Source organism: Camelus dromedarius, chromosome 9 (assembly GCF_036321535.1).
Source record: "Camelus dromedarius isolate mCamDro1 chromosome 9, mCamDro1.pat, whole genome shotgun sequence".
NCBI lineage: Eukaryota > Metazoa > Chordata > Mammalia > Artiodactyla > Camelidae > Camelus > Camelus dromedarius.
In genome coordinates this window covers 14,215,303-14,235,101 of record NC_087444.1, presented here as the reverse complement: position 1 = coordinate 14,235,101, position 19,799 = coordinate 14,215,303, and the positions used below count along the sequence as shown (strand labels likewise).

Sequence of the window (19,799 nt, the reverse complement as noted above, 5' to 3'; positions counted from 1 at the left end):
CCAGTAAGCCACAGTCACTGACAAAATTATCAGTTCCCAGCCATCTTTAAAACAGGTCGTAGAGTGGCTGAGTCGAAATGTGGATGGCTCAGGGCAGATCATCGCTGGGCTGATACAAGTTGCCCAAATTCCCACTGACTGAGGTCACTTGTTCATATACATGAATGAAATCAAATATCTTTATTCACACAAAAATTCTCTCCTCTCCCCCACCCTCTCACTTCTTCATGATCTGTTATATTGTAGGCAGTCTAATGCCTAGAATACCTTCACAATAATGTATTCCCTTGTATTTCCATATGGCATGGGGTTGTTGTTGCTAATCAGTAGTTAACAATGACAACTTATAAAAAATATTTCAGCCTCTCAAAACGTTAGCCAAGTATGACATTTTGGATTAATTGTACAGTGCTAGACTCAATGTATCATAAAGTCTTTCACATTTCACATAGATAACAGAACAACTTTTATTTTGCCTTCCTCCATGCAGTTCTTGTAAACATGTTGCTGTCTCTGCCATATGTTTTTTAAAAAGTTACTCAGAGCACAACCAATTATTATTTCAATACTATAGAAACTATTTTTGTACTTTTTCATACCTTTTTTGTATCCCTCCAAAATAATGTTCAAAAGGCATTTTTGGTTCAAAGACATTCACTATCTATTCTCTGAATTATGTTGGCAACATTTCAGAAACACCTTGAAGACGACTCACGATATATGTCAACAAAAGTCCAGAGAAGGAAAGTAGGAATTGGCGGAAAGTGAGATATTACAGAACTCAAATTCTGGTCAAAGGTGGGTCATGCACTGTCAGATACACTAAACAAAGAACACTTGGGGAGGCAAACTATAAAGAGGGTCCACATTTAGCAGCCCACAAGGTAACTGGATGTGTAATACCGAGAGGAGAGTGACGAGGGGATCCTTCAGTCCCTCTCCTACACCTTCCACCTTCACACTCCTTTTTTGAAGCCATGATAAAACCACAAGGATTCCTACTTCAATCCATTACTTTCTTTTCACCTTTCAAACTCCTTTCTTACCCCACTTCTCCCTACTTTCCATTTTGCCCCTCTGTACACAACCTTTCGCTTTCAACCACCCATCCCAGCTGGGAAACCTCTGTCTTCTTCTCTCATTCCCGAGTCCAGGGACTCGGGTCCCTTCTGGGCTCCTTGGAGCTAGGACCTTTCCCCTGAGCTCAGCAGCCCAAGCTGTGAGGATGATCTATTTGGTGAGTCCTCCAGTGGGTTGGCCTCTCCATGACGCCAGTCTGCTTCTCTTCCACCCCCTCATCCCCCATTCCCAAAGAAACCCAAACTCCGTGGCCTCTGAAACTGTCTGTGGCTGGGCCCCCAGTGTCTCCGCCGGGATCTGAGATTTTTCTGACCAAGAGGGGTCGGGTCGGGGAGGACAGTACCTCTTTGCAGGCGTGAAGCTCCGGTCCCGCTCCTTGAGTCACCTGGAAGACGGTCCCAATCCAGAGCAGCAGCCGCAGAAGCCGGAGTGTGCGCCGCTCAGTTCTCCCCCTGCCTCTGGCAGAGGGATGAAGGCTGTGCCCACGCTCACCCATAGTGTTGCTCTGAGCGAGAGGCAGCAGCGGCTCAGGTGCTGCGGCTGCAGCTACTGCTGGCAGAAGGCGGAAAAAAAAAGGGGAGGGAGGTTCACAGGGGGAGGATGCAAGGGGCTGGGCTCGCTTCAGTCACCTCCCTGCGGCTACGCCAAGGCCGCCCATCCTTCCTCCTCCCTCCTTCCTCTTCTCCTTCAACCCACGTCGCCTTGGCAACCGCCTCCTCTTTCCCTCCGCGCGGGTGGGGCAGGGACCACGCGCTCCGCTGCCGCTCACCTGCCTGTCGTCATGGCAGCCGCTGCCGCTGGCGCACGCCGCGTGCGAAGGCGCGCGCGCAGGGTCTGCAACTGTCCCAACAGGCGCGCACGGGGCTCGTGTAAAGAACGAGGTGGAAACAACCTCCAAGTCATTACCACCAAATTCGTGTTTTCCACTGCTCTTTCGGGTCATCGGCTACTTATGAACACCTCTAAATTTGCAGATGTGGCGTTCGATAAATACTAATATCGATGGTAAAATGCCGAGCGAGAGGCTGTTAGGAGGGATGAGAGGCCCGCGCAGCCGCACACAACTTTGCACGCGGAGGATCCCGGGTCCCAATGGTTTGGAACGCCCAATTTCAGATCGATGCCCATCTTTCATCGATAGAAAGATGGCTGAGATGCCGTCTCTCCTCCAGAGGCTATATCCTGGAAGACTGGCCCCAGTAGGTGTTACCTACTGCGACAGCCGCTTCTGGAGATCTTACTTGCATCCCGCCAAATCCATCTGTGTCTTTACAAACCAGCTCTATGCAGAGCCTTGTGTAGTAGAAGCCGAGTTTAGGCAAGGAGGGTTTGCCTTATCCGGCAATTTTCCAAGCACGACAGCTGGACTCTGCTGTCTCTTGACATTCCCATTCTCTCATAGTTTTGAGAAATCCTTTCGTTAGATGCCAGGGAGAAGGACATTTTGGGGCCACATTTTAGAGCTTCTTTCCTCAACTGAAGTGTTTTGCAGAAGTCCTGTAGATGGGAGGCCGGCGTCTTTCACCGCAGGCTCACGAGTGCAAATCCAGGGCTCCCCAGCGGCGCTTTCGCTCTGCGTTTCCAGTAGCTTCTTCCGGAGGGGCCTCCTGCATTGGACCGCCAGGTGGCGCCCTTCTCGGAGGGAATTCTCCTCAGTAATAGACGGTGGGGCAGTTGCCTGGCAACTGAAATTGGGCGTTCCAAACAATTGGGACCCGGGATCCAAAGTTGTGTGCGGCTGCGCGGGCCTCTCATCCCTCTCAAGAGCCTCTCGCTCGGCATTTTACCAATGTCTGTCACGCGAGACCCTTTCCAGCACCCTACGTTGGATAACGATGACTCCTACTTGGGAAAACCGCTGGCTTCCAAGGTACTGAGGATTCTTGCGTAGATTCCCGGCAGGGTCGACGGCACCCTTCTTTCTGTCGGTGTGACAGTAACTTAAAGGACTCTGATGAGGACACTGAGTCAGTTTTCTGCCTGCCTCCATGTCCCCACATTCAGGTCTGCCAATGTTTCAGAGGTGCATTTGAGCAGAAGAAAGTAGAGCTTTAGTCCAGAGGAACACCGGGCACTCACAGCTCAAAGCAATGATTGGCATAATGGGACTTACACAGGGCCCAAATTCCTCCAAGCCACCCTCTCCTATTTGGAAAATTGTTCTCTGAAGAGATATGAAATATGGAGTGGGAGCGAATCCTCTAAAAGCCACCAGGGCAGGGTTTATACATCTGTCTTCACGCTGTCTCTGTCTTCCGATTCATGCTGGCATATGTTTGTGTATATATACGTGTTTAAAGATGGTGGCCAGTGATTCGGAAATTTAGATGATCTTTTTTCTGGTAGAAGTAGTTGAAATGTTTGAAGTGATGCAAAATAAGGTGAATTAGATGGTAATTGTAGCTTAATAACAAAATCAAAGAGCTCTCTTTTGTTCATTCAACATTTATTATTCACCATATGCCAGACATCTGCTAAACATTGAGGATGTACAGATAAATTAGGTGTAACTCCTATTCTCAGGGAACTCCAGTACAAAAGCCAGCTGACAACAGCAACAGCAAAAGTGCTTGCACAATAACACATGTGTCATGACAGTTATATGTAAGTGTCATGGGAAATGGGAGCTTAAAGGAAAGCTTCCCAGAGCAGGTGAGTTTTGACAACCAAATGTGAGTTAGCTGGACCAGGGGAGGGAGGAGGTGGAATGTGAGTTAGGAGGGAGGAAGCAGGAACTGGACATTCACAGCAAAGGGAGCAGAGGTAGGGAGCAGCAGGTGCATATACATGGAGAGGAGAGTGAGGGTGGCCTCTTGGGGACAAGGGCCCCAAAGTGGCTGAAGTGTTGGTGTGAAATGGAGAAGTGGCGAGGGCGGAAGCTGGAGAAGTGAACTTGTTGGCCTGGGTGTGTTGTGTACACCATGCTAGTGAACTAGGTTTCCATCCTGGAAGCACTGGAGAATCATCTTGGGACATTCAAGTACGGGAGTGATGTACTTGATGGGTGTTGTAAAAAGCACAGGTGGCAGTGGATTGGATAAGAGGTTAGTGGGGACAAGAGGGGTCAGCTAGGAGGCTTGTGCAACAACCTCCAGGAGAAGTAAGGAATCTAAAGCAGTGACACAGGGGATGGCAATAAGATGCAAAAGGCAGGACTGACAGGACTTTGACTGGATATGGACCAAGAGAGGGGATGAGCCTAGGGTAGCTTCTAGGTCTCTGAGGGCTTAATTGATACCATTTACTGAATGAGGCATCCAGGGAAACAAATTTGGGGAGAAAGATGTTGAGATCAATTATGTAGCTGTTGCTTTTGTGGAGTCTGTGGGACATTTACATGGAGATGAATAGTAGGCAACATGGTTGAGAGTTGTGGGTTGAAGACACAATATTCATAAGGTAGTTGAAGCCTGAGGAGGGAATGAGCTCATCCAGTGAAGGTGAGTCAGCAAAGCAGAAACGAAACCCCTGGAGAATAGCACTAAGGGGCAGAGAGAGAAAGAAGAGCTGAGAAAGAAGCTGAGAAGTAACAACCAGAGGCAGGAGGAAAACCAGGAGGAGCTGGACCCACACAGGATGGAGAGAACATTTCATGGAATCAGAGTCGTGGTGCCAGAAACCACAGAGGTCAAATAAGATCGGCTCTGGAAAGGATACACCTGACCTAGCCACAAAGATTATTGGTCACTAGCAGGAGCAGTTTCAGTGGGTGCTTGAGGCACAGGGCAGCCTGCAGTGGGCTGAAGAGTGGGTAGGAATGGGGAGGAAGTGGAAGTAGGAAGTGTTGACTCTTAAAGAAGCGTGGCTCGGTAGGGAAGGTCATAGAGTGGTACCTAGACAATAAAAAAAGGAATGAGGGAGAGGCTGGGGACGGGGAAGCCAGGATAGTGCAGGTCCTGGGAAAGGCTGGGTTCAGAGAAGAAGGGTTATTCTTGAATAAAAGGGACTTCCCTTTCTCTGAGATGGAAGGAAAAAGGATGTTAAGGTGGCACTCATGCTTGACAGGCTTGAGTTTCTCAGTGAAAGGCAATCTTCCTCTTCTGCTCAGAAAGACAATGAGGCTGACGTAGCCTAGGAATGGGAGGAGAGCTGCCTAGGCTTGCATCATATATATTTGTAGTTTTCTCATTTCATTTTATTCTTTTTTGGTGATAGCATAGTGCCTGGTCCATACTCTTCAATTAATGCCTTGTTGAGCTGAGTCACGCAGCACTTTGTCATACACAGGGAGGGAGAGGGTACCAGCACTGGAAGGTAGAATGAGATTTCTACTAGATTATAGTAGTAGACTGAAATTCAGTCATTGATTCAACCAGTATTTCATTTTAGAACACAACGTTAGGTCACTGTGCTGGGTACTTGGGATACAGTGGTGAACAATACGGCATTGTACGTGTCATGAAGAAATCAGTTTTGCACTTTTTGTATTCATACTTGTGGGGTTTTATTGAGGACTGTATGTCCAATGAATTTTTTGACATTCCTGAAGGCACAATGACCCTTCCTTGCTTACAGAAAAAATGTCCTCACTTGATTCTGTCTCTGATTGCCTCTTGTTGTGTCCTTCCTTCACCCCCACCCCAGTTATAATATTGTGCAGTCCACATGAAGCACCCCTTCCTTTTCAGTCAGACTCCTTTCTGCAGGCTTCCACCACTCCTTCATGTGCATGACCCCAGATCTGTTACTTGTTCTGAGTTCTCCTCCAACAGCTGACACTTCCAGTTTCCTACCTGTTAATGGCATCAGGACGTCTCACCTCTTCTTCAAAGTCAGGACTTCTAAATCTGAGCTCATTATCTTGCCTTTCTGCTCCCGACTCTTCACCCTCTATCCCTCTTCACCCCTTTTCCTGTATTCCTGGCCTATTCCTGTCAGTTCTAAGATTGAACACTTAGGAGGATCAAAAGCCTGGGAGTCTTGCCCCATGTCGTTCTCCCCTTTGTAGGTGTCTGAGATTCAGTTAAAATAGGATAGAATAAGGGGATGGATGTCACTGAAGCTACCATATCAGCAAGGCCTCCTGTAACCTGTCCTGGGTGTTGTTTCTCTTTTACAGAAACTACCATATAAGAACCCAACTCACCTTGCTCAACAGCAGGACCCCTGGCGTCGGCTCAACTCAACACCTACAATCACCTCCATGAGGCGGGATGCTAATTTTTTTGATCCTGAGGTAACCCAAATTGAAATGCTGTTTCTCTTTACATCCACTTAAGACAAATCAATATTCTTTTTGAAAGGGAGTCTGTCCCTAACTGCTTTAGCATCTTTATCTTGTCCCCAGTCCAAGATCCTATCAAATCTAAAGCCAAATACCAACTTCTCTGGCCTCTGTAAAGTCAGAAGGCTTGGGTTTTGCTCCAGTTGATTACTTAGAGTAAATCATTCCGTCACCCGCCTTCTCACTCTTCTCATTATAACCATGAGTGAGGCAAGGCCCATTAAGCCCAAGTCAAGGGCAGTACAGTGACCCTCAAGTCTCCAGGAGAGCCCCTGATGCCTTAGACCTAACCATGAGACAGTTCTGTATGGACAAGAGTTAAGAAGTCATCGTGCACAGTGATTTGGTGTGTAAGGAGTTGGTGGCTCTCAGGCCCAAAAGGTTTGCTCTGCTTTGAGGGAAGAGTAGAGCCCAAAAGAACCCGACTGGAGCGGGTGCAGGGGTGGCAAGTTAACCCTGGGGGGGTTGGCTTCCTCTGTAGATACCCAAGGATGACTTGGATTTCCGCTTATCAGCCTTGTACAACCACTACACGGGGACATTCAAGAACAAAAGTGAGATACTGGTACACCAGGAGACCATCCAGGATACCCATGGGTAAGTGGTGGAGGCAGAGCCTCTCTCCCCCAAGGACAATGCCATCCAATCGCGTAAGTTACACCTCGGGAATAACAATCAATAGGTACTTGTTTGTATAGATTTCTGTATTTTTTACTTCTGTATCTGTAAAACAATTTCTTTTTTTTTAACTTTCTAAAATGAAGAGATCCTCCAAGATTGTGCCCATCTGTATAAGCAAAATCTTTGGTTAATGTCACAGAGGGTTAAAAGGGCCTTTGGCTGCTTTATTTTTGAGGTTGCATGCAACTGTCTTTTCCTCCTTACCTTTCTTCTCGTGATTGATTTCACTCTCCCCTGTTCTTCTCCACACCATCTTCTAGAATCAAGATCCAATTCCCTGGAGAACTTTTACCCCCTCCCCAACTACCCCCCATCACTTCCCGAGCTAACATCAGACACTGGATCAACCCTAAGAAGGAGTCTATCCACAGCATCCAGGGATCCATAGGTAAGGGTTAGAAGACTTGAGGGGCAGGGGGCAGACGATGGTGCAAAAGTTTTTCTAAATGGACCCAGGAATCAGGGAGTTGAGGTGTTGGCTATTAGGGAACACCAGGGATAACAGTCTTGGGACAGCAGTGATTCAGTTGACACATATCAGACTATTACCAGGGGACATGCTGCCTATAAAGCTGGGAAATGAATTCAGTTTTTCAGAGCCTCTACCTCAGCTTTAGGTCTAGGGAACAAAAATTTTCAGCAAAAGGCGGAAACCTGGAAGTGGAAGACCTGTAATTCTCTGCTGCCAGTCCTCTATAAACCAGAACCTTCTCCATAGCAGCACCCAGAAATATATGGATGACAACAGGTTCCCAGAAAAGGCAAAGGATCTGAAATTCACAGCCCGCTCCCTCTTCTCTTCTCCAGTGTCCCCTCACACCGCAGCCACCAATGGAGGCTATTCTCGAAAGAATGATGGTGGCTTCTTCTCCACCTAAGTGTTGACAGGCCCCTGGACTCACAAACCATAGTGGAACATCTTGCCACCCACCTCCATTAAATAGACTTGTGTAAGATGAATCCTGGAGTGTCTGTTACCCATGGACTGCTACTTGACTACTCTTAAAATATGGAAGTTTCTCAACTTTTAGAAACTGGTCCTTTGGGCATATTTGCAACTTGGAAAGTCATCTTGCTGAAAAGATACAGATTTAGGACAGAATATCACTGTTTTGGGCAGGAGAAAGGTATTCACATTTTGTAAACTGGAGTCATTCCAACCATACAGATATACACCCATTCAACATTTCTTGCAAAACTTTCTGTCTCAGACACTGAGCTAAGTGTTGGGGAAACAAGAATGGACATGGTCCATTCTCTCAATGAGCTTAACACTGTTGTTTTAGTGGCTCTTTGTAGCATTAATATTTATGCTGAGGTCACACTTAAGAGATTTCAGACTTCCCAGATTTAGTCGTCTGTTAGGCTTTAGTTTTCCATGAGGACTCTGTCTCCCTGGTCCTGGCTTCTCATCATTGTTCATTCTTTTAATTCTGCTACTGCCTCCTTGCCTGGGAGTTAATTCTCTTTTCTTTGCCTTGATTTGTGCTGATATACAGCCCGATTCTTAGAAACAGGGCTCAGCAATCTGGTGCTAGGGTCTGAAAGTACCTAAAAACTGATGCATTAATGTAGTTTCTAAAATTATTAAGTCACTCACAGGAATCTTTTGGAATATTGTACTGTAAATTCCCATTTCTAAGTTTGGACAGTATATGCATTGTTGAATAATTCAGGTATGAAAGTGTTTCTTCCTCGTACTCAGGTGCAGGTCCTTAAATACCACCGAGCTATCACAACCACTCTCCCACGGAGATACTCCGGTATATTCACATAGTGTTTGCTGCTGAGTGCAATATTTTCAGTTCTCATTATTTAGAATGGCTGAAATTGGCAGAGAGTGATGACTCTTAAGAACCATCTCATGCGGATTATTTGATACTTAACATCAAAAAATTTATCATTGCAATCTATGCATGGAGACTTCTAAAAATAAAGATTCCAAGATCTCACTGATCATTCAAATTAAGTAAGTATGGTGCGGATCCCTGGAATCTGAATTCTTAAAAGATGTCCTTCCTAGTTCTCTTATGGATATATACACACATATATAGACATCTGTGTACACCTATATCCCTTCGCGACAGGCCTTAGACCAGGGGCACCAGTGTTGGTACCATAGTCATCATGACAAGGCGGGCCTGAACGAAAAAAGGGAGGAGGCTACGGAAGAAAAACTGCAGCGGGGAACAAGGCCTCTGTCCCCTTTCCGCTCCCGCTCCCTCGCGCGGGGCAACGGCTTATTCAATCGCCCGTCAGCACCCCGGGCCCGCCGCCGACCGTGGACACGTTAGCCCCAACGCCACCGGCGGCCCTGGGCCGGGCTCAGATCAGAATCGCCTCGATAATCAGTGGCCCGGGACAAGCCCGGCCTCGTCTATCTGATCAATTCATCACTTCTGAGCGCCGGGCCCCGTTGGACCGGCTCCGGGACCTCGGGGACCGCGGCGTTGCCACCGCCCAAGGGGCCTCGCTGCACAGCGCCCCAAGGAAAGGGCTTCGCAGGAGGGGAGCTTTTCATTTCGGGTCGGCCCGGCGGGGCTGGAGTCACGACGCGATCAAATAAGATCAAGGTGTAGGCCGGAGGAGGGGCGCGGGGGTGGCGCACGCATTCGCCTTGCACGCACCATGCGCGCATTCACACATTCACACGTCCACTCACACACTCGGCCCGCACGCGCCTTCCACGAAACACCCCGATACAATACACACGAACCTCACCCGAGGCCACTCTCCCTCCGGCAGAGGAGCGGAAGGCCTCACCCTCCTTTAAACCCTTCCGCCCGCCCCTCCCCTGCACCGGAGGCTTCTGGGAGGAAACACGAGCACGGGCCCTCTGCGGGTGCGCGCTCTGCTGCCCTCGCGTGGCTCGGAGGGGAACCCAAGGCCCCGGTAAAAGCGGAGCAAATTCCGACGGTACTGACCCGTGATTGTCATTTGATCTTTGCGGAGCTGCACATTTATATCCATATCTATAGTTTTTCTTTGACCTTTGATGAAGTTCTGGATATAAGATGATTCAATCTCAAGGTATTTATAGGTAAATAATTCCTTTCCCAGGGAGAAGGCAAATCCTGATCACAACGTCAGCTCCCCCAGGAGCTCCTTCTCGCTTGGGAGAAGGCAAACGTTCACCAAAGGGAAAGGTGAGAATAGATCACTTAAATCCAAGGACTAGGTAGTCACAATATCTGTGAAAAGAATAAATGTAGGAAGGCATATCCCTGTCCTTACAGAGCTCTTGCTACCCAGAACTTGCTATGGTGGTCATATTGCTGACTCGTCATTTACTTTCATATCCATTAAAACATATCTCAAACTCCAGGATACGTTGGGGGGGGGGGGGCAGCGGGGAGGGGGGAGGAATGATTTTATAAGTAGAGTTAGCTCCTTTCATATCAGACAGCACAATTTTAATGATTCAGTTCCTTCTTTCTCCTTTTTCAATAAAACACTATGTGAAGGAGGAAGATAAACCAGAATAACTTTGTGAAATTATCATTATGAGGTTATCATTTGTACTTGTGCTAGTCCCACCATGCACTTGGAATAAACAAATAGGGGAGAGTATCCATTGTATGTGCCACAGTCCCATTAGCTCAAGGATTTTCTAGGTGTGTGGTTAGCTAACTGATCATCTTATTTGAAGGAAGAAAATCATGGCTGGCAATGGCAGATGATACTTGTATTTTAGTAGCAGTAGTAAGTAAAATGTGTCAGGGAGTGTTATCTACATTATTTCCTACACCTCAAAATGTATTCATATATATGTGCTTATATATACCACTTCCCTCAAAAGGGAAAGCTGTACCTTCATAGATTCTGAACTGTATCATACATTTCAGTGGCCATCACAAGGAGTTAATAGGACTGACAGTATTCAGTAATGTAAACTACAAAGTTGTACTATGGACAGAACCCAAAGGAGTATTGAACAAAGTTCAATAATTCAGCATGTATTTGACCAACTAAATGAAGAAAAATGGTAGGGAAAGTAATTTTATTTTCAAGGATTTGTGCAGACAATGGTGAATAAAAAATTTTTATTTCAACTATAAAAAGCTGACTTCATTCCACCTCAGTATAAGGGTTTATGGTGATGCCAGTTTGAATCTGAGGCAATATTGCTATCCCATTCTTCCACACCTAAAAGACTCCCTTAGAGGAACAACTTCCTACAATTTTCAGTTAAAAATATACGACACATCAATCAAAGTAATTAGTTAAATAGGTTTCTGCTTATCTGCTCACATAAAGTCGACATGAAGTAAGCTGTGTGTTTGTTTCTTGCTGTAAATTACCTTTACTTCGTGTACTTTTTGGTACATTCTGGCAAGAAAACATCTCAAATATAACAGTTCAAGAGTTTAGGTCAAGCTGACCCACCCAGGAGGCTGTAAAAATTGACTTGAACAAACTAGAACTGTGCAATGGGACGAGTTTAAAATATGAAACAGCTCTAAGCACCAAGCTTAGAGATAGTAGCCCTATTAGAAAACAAAAGTCATTAAAGCTACAAAATAACAAGTGCAAAACATGCTGAACCTGTATTTCCAGGGAGTGACATTCCCACTGGCCAACAGGTTCCAAACTCACACCTACAAGGTGTAACTCTTCCTTCTGTTCCACTAGCTTTCCTTTCTCTCATGTGAAAGATCCTCAGAAATGACAACGCACAACATATCAATCATTGACATTTACCTTGTGGACCAATTCCTGTAGTGATAACAGCCACAACTCCCAGCTGATCAGACATGTAGTGTTTATTTGATGACTTTCTATACTTCTAGGAACCCTCAAAGCACTAAATTGCATATTTCAGAACCTAAACTTCCTAGCAGCTTTTGTTCTTTTGGAATAAAACAAAAGCCAATTTACTACCACAAAGGGGTCAACCACAGCTAACTTGTCCACAAATTTTACTTTAGTGAGCAATTCAACTGGTAGACCTCTGTCTATGCTTGCTTTTTACAATAATTTAATTTTAGACCAATTCTTTTTTTTTTTTTAAATAGAGAAATTCTGTACTTCATAAATGCAACAGTTAATCCTTCTGCAGATATGAGAAGGAGGAAATGGATAAGTCTTCCCTTCAAATGTTGAATCATCTAAAATTATTTGCTCAGGAGTTACCATACTCCATGGAAAAGTCCAACAACCTCAATTGCAAACCTCTGTTTTCCTCTACTTTAGAAGAACCCTCATTTCATTCATGGATTCTATGAACTGTCCAAACATGTCTATGCATGGTCAGCAACTTCTCTCATTCATTCTAATTTCTCATGTTCTTATAATTTCCAAGAAACAGCTATAGAATACTGCAATATTAAGAAAAAATTAAGAGTGGGCCAAGAAACACAACTAAAAATTCCCATAATAACCCAGATTTAAACAAAGAATAAGTTTGTATCTTGAAAAACATGACAAAACTTCCATCTAACATCACAATAAATTCTAGATGAACTTTACTAGTATACAAATTAATATACTAGATTTGTTTATTTTTTTCTACCCTAACAGCAAATATATTAAACAATTATTTCTTCAATAGTTTCTCTTTCCCCTAGTGGTGGCATTTAAAACAGTAACAGTATTGAGCACTCACTAATTTAGAAAGTATTTTAAAAGCTTTAGGAGTAGCAACAGTTTCCATATACCATTTGATGGAGTGAAGTTTCCTTTAGGGAATACTGGTGAACAGAACAATGTTTCTTGTCTACGTTACTCCTTTCTGGTCTCATCACAGAAAGATAATTTCCAAATTTTATTCAGGCCCAGATTCTCTTGGCAAAACTCCTGAGCTACCAGCACACAACCATAGCTGTTTCATCTGTTTTCTTTTTTGCAGTGAGGATCATGCGTCTCTCTTATGTCCCCAGATGGGTATATGAAAGACAAATTTTCAGAGCCAAGAAGTTTCTTGGCGTTGTATAATGCCTATTTCCCACCCTGCCCCTCCCCCCAGCCCCCTGCAATTTCCCAAATCCAAATCAAACTGTTAAAAAAAAGTCAAGTCTTGAAAATTCTTTCTCCTTCCAAGAAGTTTGACCACAGCCTATGTCCTTCCCTAATGAGCTTCAGTTTGAAAAGATCTGATGAGGGACTGAAGAACAAAATAGATGACAGATTTTTAAGCAGGAGACAAGTAATCGTATCACTGAGGGGTGTAACTTATCTGGACGTTAGATGCTCTCTGCTGAGGACTGATTTACACACAGGTCAAAGGAAGTTGGCTTTTTGGAGTCCCCTGAAGCATAATGTTTGTAACCATGAGGAATTTTCCCCACATATGGTAGGGACAGATGCTGTGGTGTCATCCTGGGGACTTTGATGATTTTAGCTGAGCTCTCCTACGCTGGGCCCAGGCCCCGACAGGTTCTTCACCCTCATCCCCCTGGTTGGCAGTTGGTGAAATGGATGCTTTAGGATTCATTTTATAAACAGGACGTAAAAGGCCATTACAACACAGGCGATTGCCACAGCAGCATGCAGCCTGGTTCCAATCACAGCAGCTAGCAAGAAAAAATAAAGAGAAAAGAAATCACACCCTGCCCTTCATATAAGTCCTGGCTTTCAAGGTGATATTTTGAAATTTATAGTCAGAGAGGAAGAGACCCATCAGGGGTCTCAAGAACACACCCAGGAATGTATTTAAATACTACCCTTAGGCCCTAGGTTCTAGCTGAAAATACTGTTTGTTTATATTTCGTCCTATTTTGAAAAAAGATTTAGGTAAGTAGGATTCCAGATGAAGATGCCCAAAATAAAAAGTAAAAAAGCTTTTTAGTTAATAAAATCAAAACTTAAAAGCAGCTCCAATATATTCTTTCCAAAAATTCAGAAAAAATTTTCGTTGGAAAATATTCCTCCCAACAATTCCAATCCAGCCTGAAATTCTTTCATTCATGTACTTTTACTCTGTGGAGAATATGAATGTTAACGTGGAGCTCAAATAAACAATTATGTAAAAGTGGAACCAAGCACAATCCCAGCCTACCTGACCCCCATTCTGAAGCACCTCGCTGTCCAGAGATGGCAATCTCTCCCTGAACAGATATCTTACCTTTGTAAAACACACCCCAAACTCCCTTCTTCTCTGATAGCAGCCAGGTTTTGAGACGAGGTACTTTCTTGAAGTAGGCACAGGTGCAGACAAAGAGCAAACCAAACACGAGAATCCCATCCAAGGAGTACACTGTTACAGAAAGAGATGAAAACCTTTGGTGTGGATCTAGCTTGGGACAGGTGATCTCACTGGAGAACAGAGTGTGATATAACAGCAAGATGGTAACAGTGCCAGCCTTTGACAACAGGGAGCCAAGGTCCTGGGACTAGCAAGGTTAGCTTATTGTTCCTCAAATCATTTGCAGTCATCTCCCTTACAAAAATTTCACTGCCCCATCCTTTCCCTTTTCAAGAACTATAAATTCTGAGAAGAATGTGTCTGTTTGTGTGGAATCAACCTCCTAGGAATGGCCAGTGTTGGCAACAGGTTGAGAGAGGCATAAGAATCCTTGGAGCCTGAGCTGAGAGAATTAAACAAGTTCTTATTATAAATCACTCATGTGATACAGAAGAGCTAGATATTTAGCCAAGTCTCTCAGACGTGCATCTGGTGGTGAAGAATATGTTAAAGCAAAAGTAAAGTTTAATGGAAATTGCAAGAGTTAGAATCCATATGACTACAATTTTCCTATGCTTATCTTACACTTCATGCATGATGTTCTATTTACAAACCAAATTTCTGCCACAGTAACAGATTCTTTTTTAAAAAAAAAGTATCTGAGGCTTCGACATAGTGGGTCAATTGGGGGAAAAACAGCTTTTAACAATGATATTTTTTACATATGTAAACTGAGCTATTTTCTTATAATCACAGTGAATCACCCAAGTGCAAATAAATAAATAAATAAATAAATAAACAAAAGGGGATGGGTGACTAAAATCTATTCAGTAAATATTATGTGTCCAATTGCTCCCTTATTTCTTGGTTCAGATGATTGATTTCTTCCTCTGGGTGATGTCCCTTCTTGTACTGTGTCTAGTAACCTCAGACTTCTGACCATCCAAGAAGCCCCAAAAGGATATTTTTACAAAACCAGCATCTGCCAATTCTGAACCACTCTATCTCCCTCTCTCCCTGCAGTAAACCTATCTCCCAGCGAGGTGTCACACAGGAAAGGGTCCAGTAAATTAATACATACACTTAATACATACACTTAGTTTTTATGATGAACAATACCTTTACGTGCTAGTCTTTTTCTCCCATAAGTTTCTGCAAAGCCAAAAGTCGTAAGGAGGTGAAATCTGAATCTTCAGTGCCAGGCTTATGGAGAAGGTACTTTTGAGAAATGCTTTCCTGTGCCCCTCAAATCATACTGCCCAAGAAGAATTGTCATCTTCTTTCCTGTAAGATGGACTCTAAAAACCCTGTTTCCTCACAAAGGCCCTGTTTCCTGCCCTTCCCCGTAATTCCGAAATCATGCCTATAAAGTGTTTGAAGAGGTCTGGAAAATTAGGTCAGATAAACAGGGTGGCAATTGCCACATCATCTGTAGAAGTGGCAGTATCTTAAACCAACCCTTGCGACACTAGCCACGGTCTCCAGATGGGATCGCCCAGGCAAGACTTGATAATCAAATTAAGAGAAAGCTTTCCGTCGTTTTAACAAAACAAGAACTTTTTTAAGGGTCTGAATTCACCCCTCGAAAGTGTGGGGCTTGAAATCCTTTGTGATTTTTTGGTCCTCCCAACAAGCCTACTATCCAAAAGTATGAGAACGCAGAGGGCTGTGAGGAGGAGCCTCTCTTTCCCCCCGTGCTAAAATAAAGCAATAGTTCAACCCGGACTGGCCTCTCGAAGTGGCTTGTAAGGGCCAGAACGAACTTCTAGGAGGCAAGAAGGGAAAACACAGGGTAGGGACCAAAGACTCGGGTGGGCACAAGAGGCACTGGGGTTCCAGATGGGCACAGGACGGGGGATCCTGCGGAGGAGTATAGGGAACAGGAGTTGGGGCACCGAGAGGCCAAGGAGGGGACTTGGGTGGGAGGGGGCGGGGAGAACAGCCACGTAAGTCCCGGCTCCGCCCTCAACGTTTCCCCTTGTCCTGCACTCCCATCGTCCAATCTGGGAATTGGCTCTCACCGTTCGTCATGGCGACTGGGCCTGGGCCTGGACAGGGGGTCCGGGGGCACCGGTGGTAGCGGCGAAGTCGGGGTAACCCAGCTACCACTTGACACTTCCCGATCCGGGCCGAGGCGACGGGGCAGGAGCCGTAGTACGCAGGCGCAAGGGCAGAGAGGCGAGCGCTGAACGCAAATCAGAAGTGACTAGCAGATTGCCGAGCTAGGGAGCCTGCGTCCGGGGAGCTCGCGTGAATACAGGCGGGTAAGAAGAGCGCGATCCATGAGGCTTCTTGCGTGGCCATGGTAACCAAGTCCCGTTTGAGTGCCCCTGTAGAGTTAGTGCTGGGACGTATCCTAACCTGCTCGCGTCGTTGTGTTTGAAAAGGTAAAGGCGTGCAGTTTTACACTTTACGCTGTGGCAGATGCTCTGTGTGTGCGTTTTGGTGTGTCTGTAAGCTGCAGCCCACCTACAACGGAAAGGTCTCCGTCTGCAGCTTTCATTTAAAAGAACCCGGACTGCAGGGGTTAAGAGGCGGCACCTGCGGCCTCCGGACTGCCCTTGCTGCGCGGCTCGCTCTTACTCCTTAGGGAAATCTGGATAGTTAGGCTGCGTCTGAACTTTCAAATGAAATTAGGAACATTATAACAAACAAGTCTCATATTTCATATGCTAAAGCTTCACGTTGTCGGGAAACGTTCAGAGAATTGCCTGTTTGTATAGATTTTTCTTTAAACTATTAGGATTGTCTCGAATATCTCCTGTGTTTAGTTAATGCTGGGATCACCTCTGCCACTTTGACCCGGAATCGGCGACATCGAGACAGCCCTTCTCACAACACTTCCACAACTTGACGAAAGATATCGTCAGTTTAATGGTAGGGGCAGGGTGGAGGAGACATAGCCACAGATCCCGTTTTACACATTGAAATCTTTAATTGCACACAACTCGACCAGCTGCCTTATTAGAGTGCGGGCGAAAGTGCAACTGAGTTCTCCGAGGCTGAAATAAGGTTACTAGTCCGCAGTTGTTGTCAAGGTCCTAAAGGGACCCTCTATCCCTCTTGCTACAGTGCCATCTGCTGGCTACAGCCGGCTTGGTTACGCAGAAGAACAGCTACCAAATAAAACTGGAGTGGAGAAGCCAGCCAAAAAAAAAAAAAAAACAAAAAAAAAAACTCCGACGCAGGACAGGCTCCTTGCGGAAATATTCATAAATGCAGAAACAAACAAAAAAGAATAAAAACTAAGGAAGCAGTAGAGGACAAAATAAGACAAAGCAAATAAATGCGTGCACGTACATAGACAAATCCTCCTGCCGGAAAAAACTGCTAAGGACAGAAATCACAGCTGAAAAATTTGTCTCCTTACTAGTTCAAAGGATAGCGCTAGTCCACAATATCCTACTGTTTCTTCTTTTTCCTTGTGTCTGTCTTTCTTCTTCCTGCTCTTCCCACTCTAACATTTATTTCCTTCCTTTTTCCCACCACCATATTTTTTCTTTCCCAGGTTTTAAAAGGTATTTTACCTTTTTTTATTAAATAAAGTGAATCTCAGCAGATTTTTACTTCAAAATTAGTTGTACCAAGAATTTCATATTTTTAAAAATTCTATTCTGTTTTCTCCCTATAAAATTGGGTTATAATGGTTGCTCCTTTCTGGGGTTGTTGAAGGATTAAATGAATTACTATTTACAACAATGGCTGGCATGAAGTAAGTTCTCCAATAAATGTTACCTTTTAGTGTTGTTGTTCATTTATTTAAAAAATATTTACTAGTGTCTACTATGTGCTGGGCACTTTGCCAAGTTTTCAGAAATAGAGGAAAAAACGAGTCCCTGCCCTCAGGGAACAAACTATATTGGGGAAGATAGATGAATAAACACATTTTAGTAGAGCACAGGCATTGTGTGTGTAAAGACATTATCTTTGATCTTCACAACTGTTTTGCAGAATATTTTTCCAGTGAGCAATCTGAGCTCAAAGAAGGCAAAAGGGTGAGATCACAGAGCTAGTCTGTCTGACTTCAAAGCTCCCTTCCCCTGTTATCACACTGCCTCAAATTAGGATGCTGTCCACTGATACCGATCTTTGATGATTTTGTTCTAAGCATCAGTGTTTCTGTCATCCCGAAAAGCCCCATAGCCTCACACCAAAGCCTGGGTCACTGGCTCTTGCAGCCCAAAAGCAAGGAATCAATAGAGCCCCACAGCCTGGAGACTCAGTTCAGACAGTCCTTCCTCAGTTCATTTCAGCTTCCACTGGAGGACGGGCAGTTGTTGCCAAACGCCTGTCAGTCAAGAACAGTGGCCTGTTTGTTAGGCTTGTTGCAGTCCCTGTGGTGAACGCTCATCAGTCACGGGGACCATGACTGTGGCATTCTGGTTTAACCAAAGAGTAAGTTCACTCCCAAAGGCACAGCTTGCAACAATAGCTTCATTTGAATCACAACATATTTGAAAAGGGATGTCAAAGAGGCATTAATTTATGCTACAAATATTTGTTCCGGGACCCCTAAGTCTAAGGAATGTGCTAGCCTTTGGGAGCTCAAAGGTGAATGAGAAACACACTTCGTATAGGAGACAAGCTGTGTGTATAAGTAATCAGAAAATACAGTAGAAAGAAGTGTTGCAGGAAAATGAAAACTAAGTGCTGTGGGAGTGTAAGTATGTGCTTTCAGCTGGAGAGCTCAGGGAAAACTGGATGGAGGGGCAGACATTTTAGCTGGGCCCAGAAGTCATGTAGCATTTCAATAGAAAAGAAAGGTATTGAAGTGGGAAAGAGCAGTGTAATCAAAGGCTTGAAGATGGGAAAGTACAAGATAAGTTTGGGGCGCGGCACAGTCTTCCCTTCCTCCTTCACTGCCTAACTCCATTCATCTCTCAGGCCTCAGCTCAGACTGTTGCCGGTAGATGTAACTCGTTTCCAGGTTCTTGTCCCATCCCAGAAAGAATTCAGAGACGAGACACAGTAGTTAAAAAAAGTAAAGTGAGGATTTATTAAGGGATGGATAGTACATTCTCAAGCAGAGAGGGAATAGGCTCAGGTGAGCAGCTGTCCCGAGTGTTATTCATCAAGTTGGTTACATAGGGTGTAAAAATGAATGGGCAGAATATACATTGGGGAGGGAAAGATCTGGGGTCGTATTCCCAGATTTTCATCCCAACTCTAGCTTCCCAAAGGGAGGAGGGATTTTTGTCCTTATTTAGTCTAGATCGTAAGTGTCATGGCATTGGTGCATGATGGGTACTTTAATCTGCAAGGCTAATTTTATTGTAATGAGGGCACAATGAGCAAAAGGTTACATTTGGACACTGGAAATTCCTGCCTTTTCTCATCTTCCTCGTTGGCCTCCAGGCTGCTTATCACCCCCAAAATTGTGACCACTTATCAGTCTAGAGGTTCCTGCTTTTCCTTCTCTGCCCAGGGACCCCTGGTGCTTACATGATGTATACTTTCCTGTATTTGGCCCGTGTCTCTCCTTTCTGCCCAATTCCTGCCATTTGGCCCGCTTTCTCTGTTTGTATCTAGCTATCTGCCCGCTGTAACAAAACCTCATTTGCTGAAGGTGAGACAGGAAGGGGGCAGGGCACAGCCATTCAAGGAGTGCCACAGCAATTAACATCAAAATGGTGAAAGATTCAACTCCAAGTAGGCCTTGAGCCTCAGGATGATGAGAGATTTAATTTCTAG

The 19,799-nt window shown here is 44.8% G+C and overlaps 3 protein-coding genes and 1 non-coding gene across 5 annotated transcripts in view; 1 reads left to right on the top strand and 3 right to left on the bottom strand.

Annotated features, from left to right (window-relative positions):
• The window catches only part of ELAPOR1 (endosome-lysosome associated apoptosis and autophagy regulator 1), a 60,566-nt gene extending 58,459 nt beyond the window's left edge, over window positions 1-2,107 (bottom strand). Inside the window, exon 1 of the mRNA XM_010975896.3 lies at window positions 1,424-2,107. Within this exon, the coding sequence (XP_010974198.1) occupies window positions 1,424-1,576 (153 nt within the window). The 5' untranslated portion in view covers window positions 1,577-2,107. The remainder of the gene's footprint in view (window positions 1-1,423) is intronic.
• A 706-nt stretch (window positions 2,108-2,813) lies between these two features.
• CFAP276 (cilia and flagella associated protein 276) lies at window positions 2,814-7,945 on the top strand. The gene is made up of 5 exons (XM_031457732.2): window positions 2,814-2,950; window positions 6,140-6,256; window positions 6,786-6,901; window positions 7,246-7,373; window positions 7,793-7,945. The coding sequence occupies exons 1-5, from the start codon at window positions 2,870-2,872 to the stop codon at window positions 7,861-7,863; spliced, it is 513 nt and encodes a 170-aa protein (XP_031313592.1). The 5' UTR covers window positions 2,814-2,869; the 3' UTR covers window positions 7,864-7,945.
• A 1,365-nt stretch (window positions 7,946-9,310) lies between these two features.
• LOC116155029 (small Cajal body-specific RNA 2) lies at window positions 9,311-9,732 on the bottom strand. Its single transcript, XR_004139062.2, has one exon. It is a non-coding gene; the product is annotated as a small Cajal body-specific RNA 2 (non-coding RNA).
• Window positions 9,733-11,013: 1,281 nt separating this feature from the next.
• Window positions 11,014-16,259, bottom strand: TMEM167B (transmembrane protein 167B). 2 transcript variants are annotated; one of them, XM_031457730.2, is made up of 3 exons: window positions 16,130-16,259; window positions 13,988-14,180; window positions 11,014-13,497 (listed from the first exon to the last, which is right to left on the bottom strand). In XM_031457730.2, exons 1-3 carry the CDS (start codon window positions 16,137-16,139, stop codon window positions 13,299-13,301), a joined length of 402 nt encoding a protein of 133 aa, XP_031313590.1. In that variant the 5' UTR covers window positions 16,140-16,259; the 3' UTR covers window positions 11,014-13,298. The 2 variants fall into 2 exon arrangements, with proteins under 2 accessions (XP_031313590.1, XP_010974197.1); XM_010975895.3 differs by having other exon boundaries at window positions 14,049-14,180.
• Between the last annotated feature and the right edge of the window lie 3,540 nt (window positions 16,260-19,799).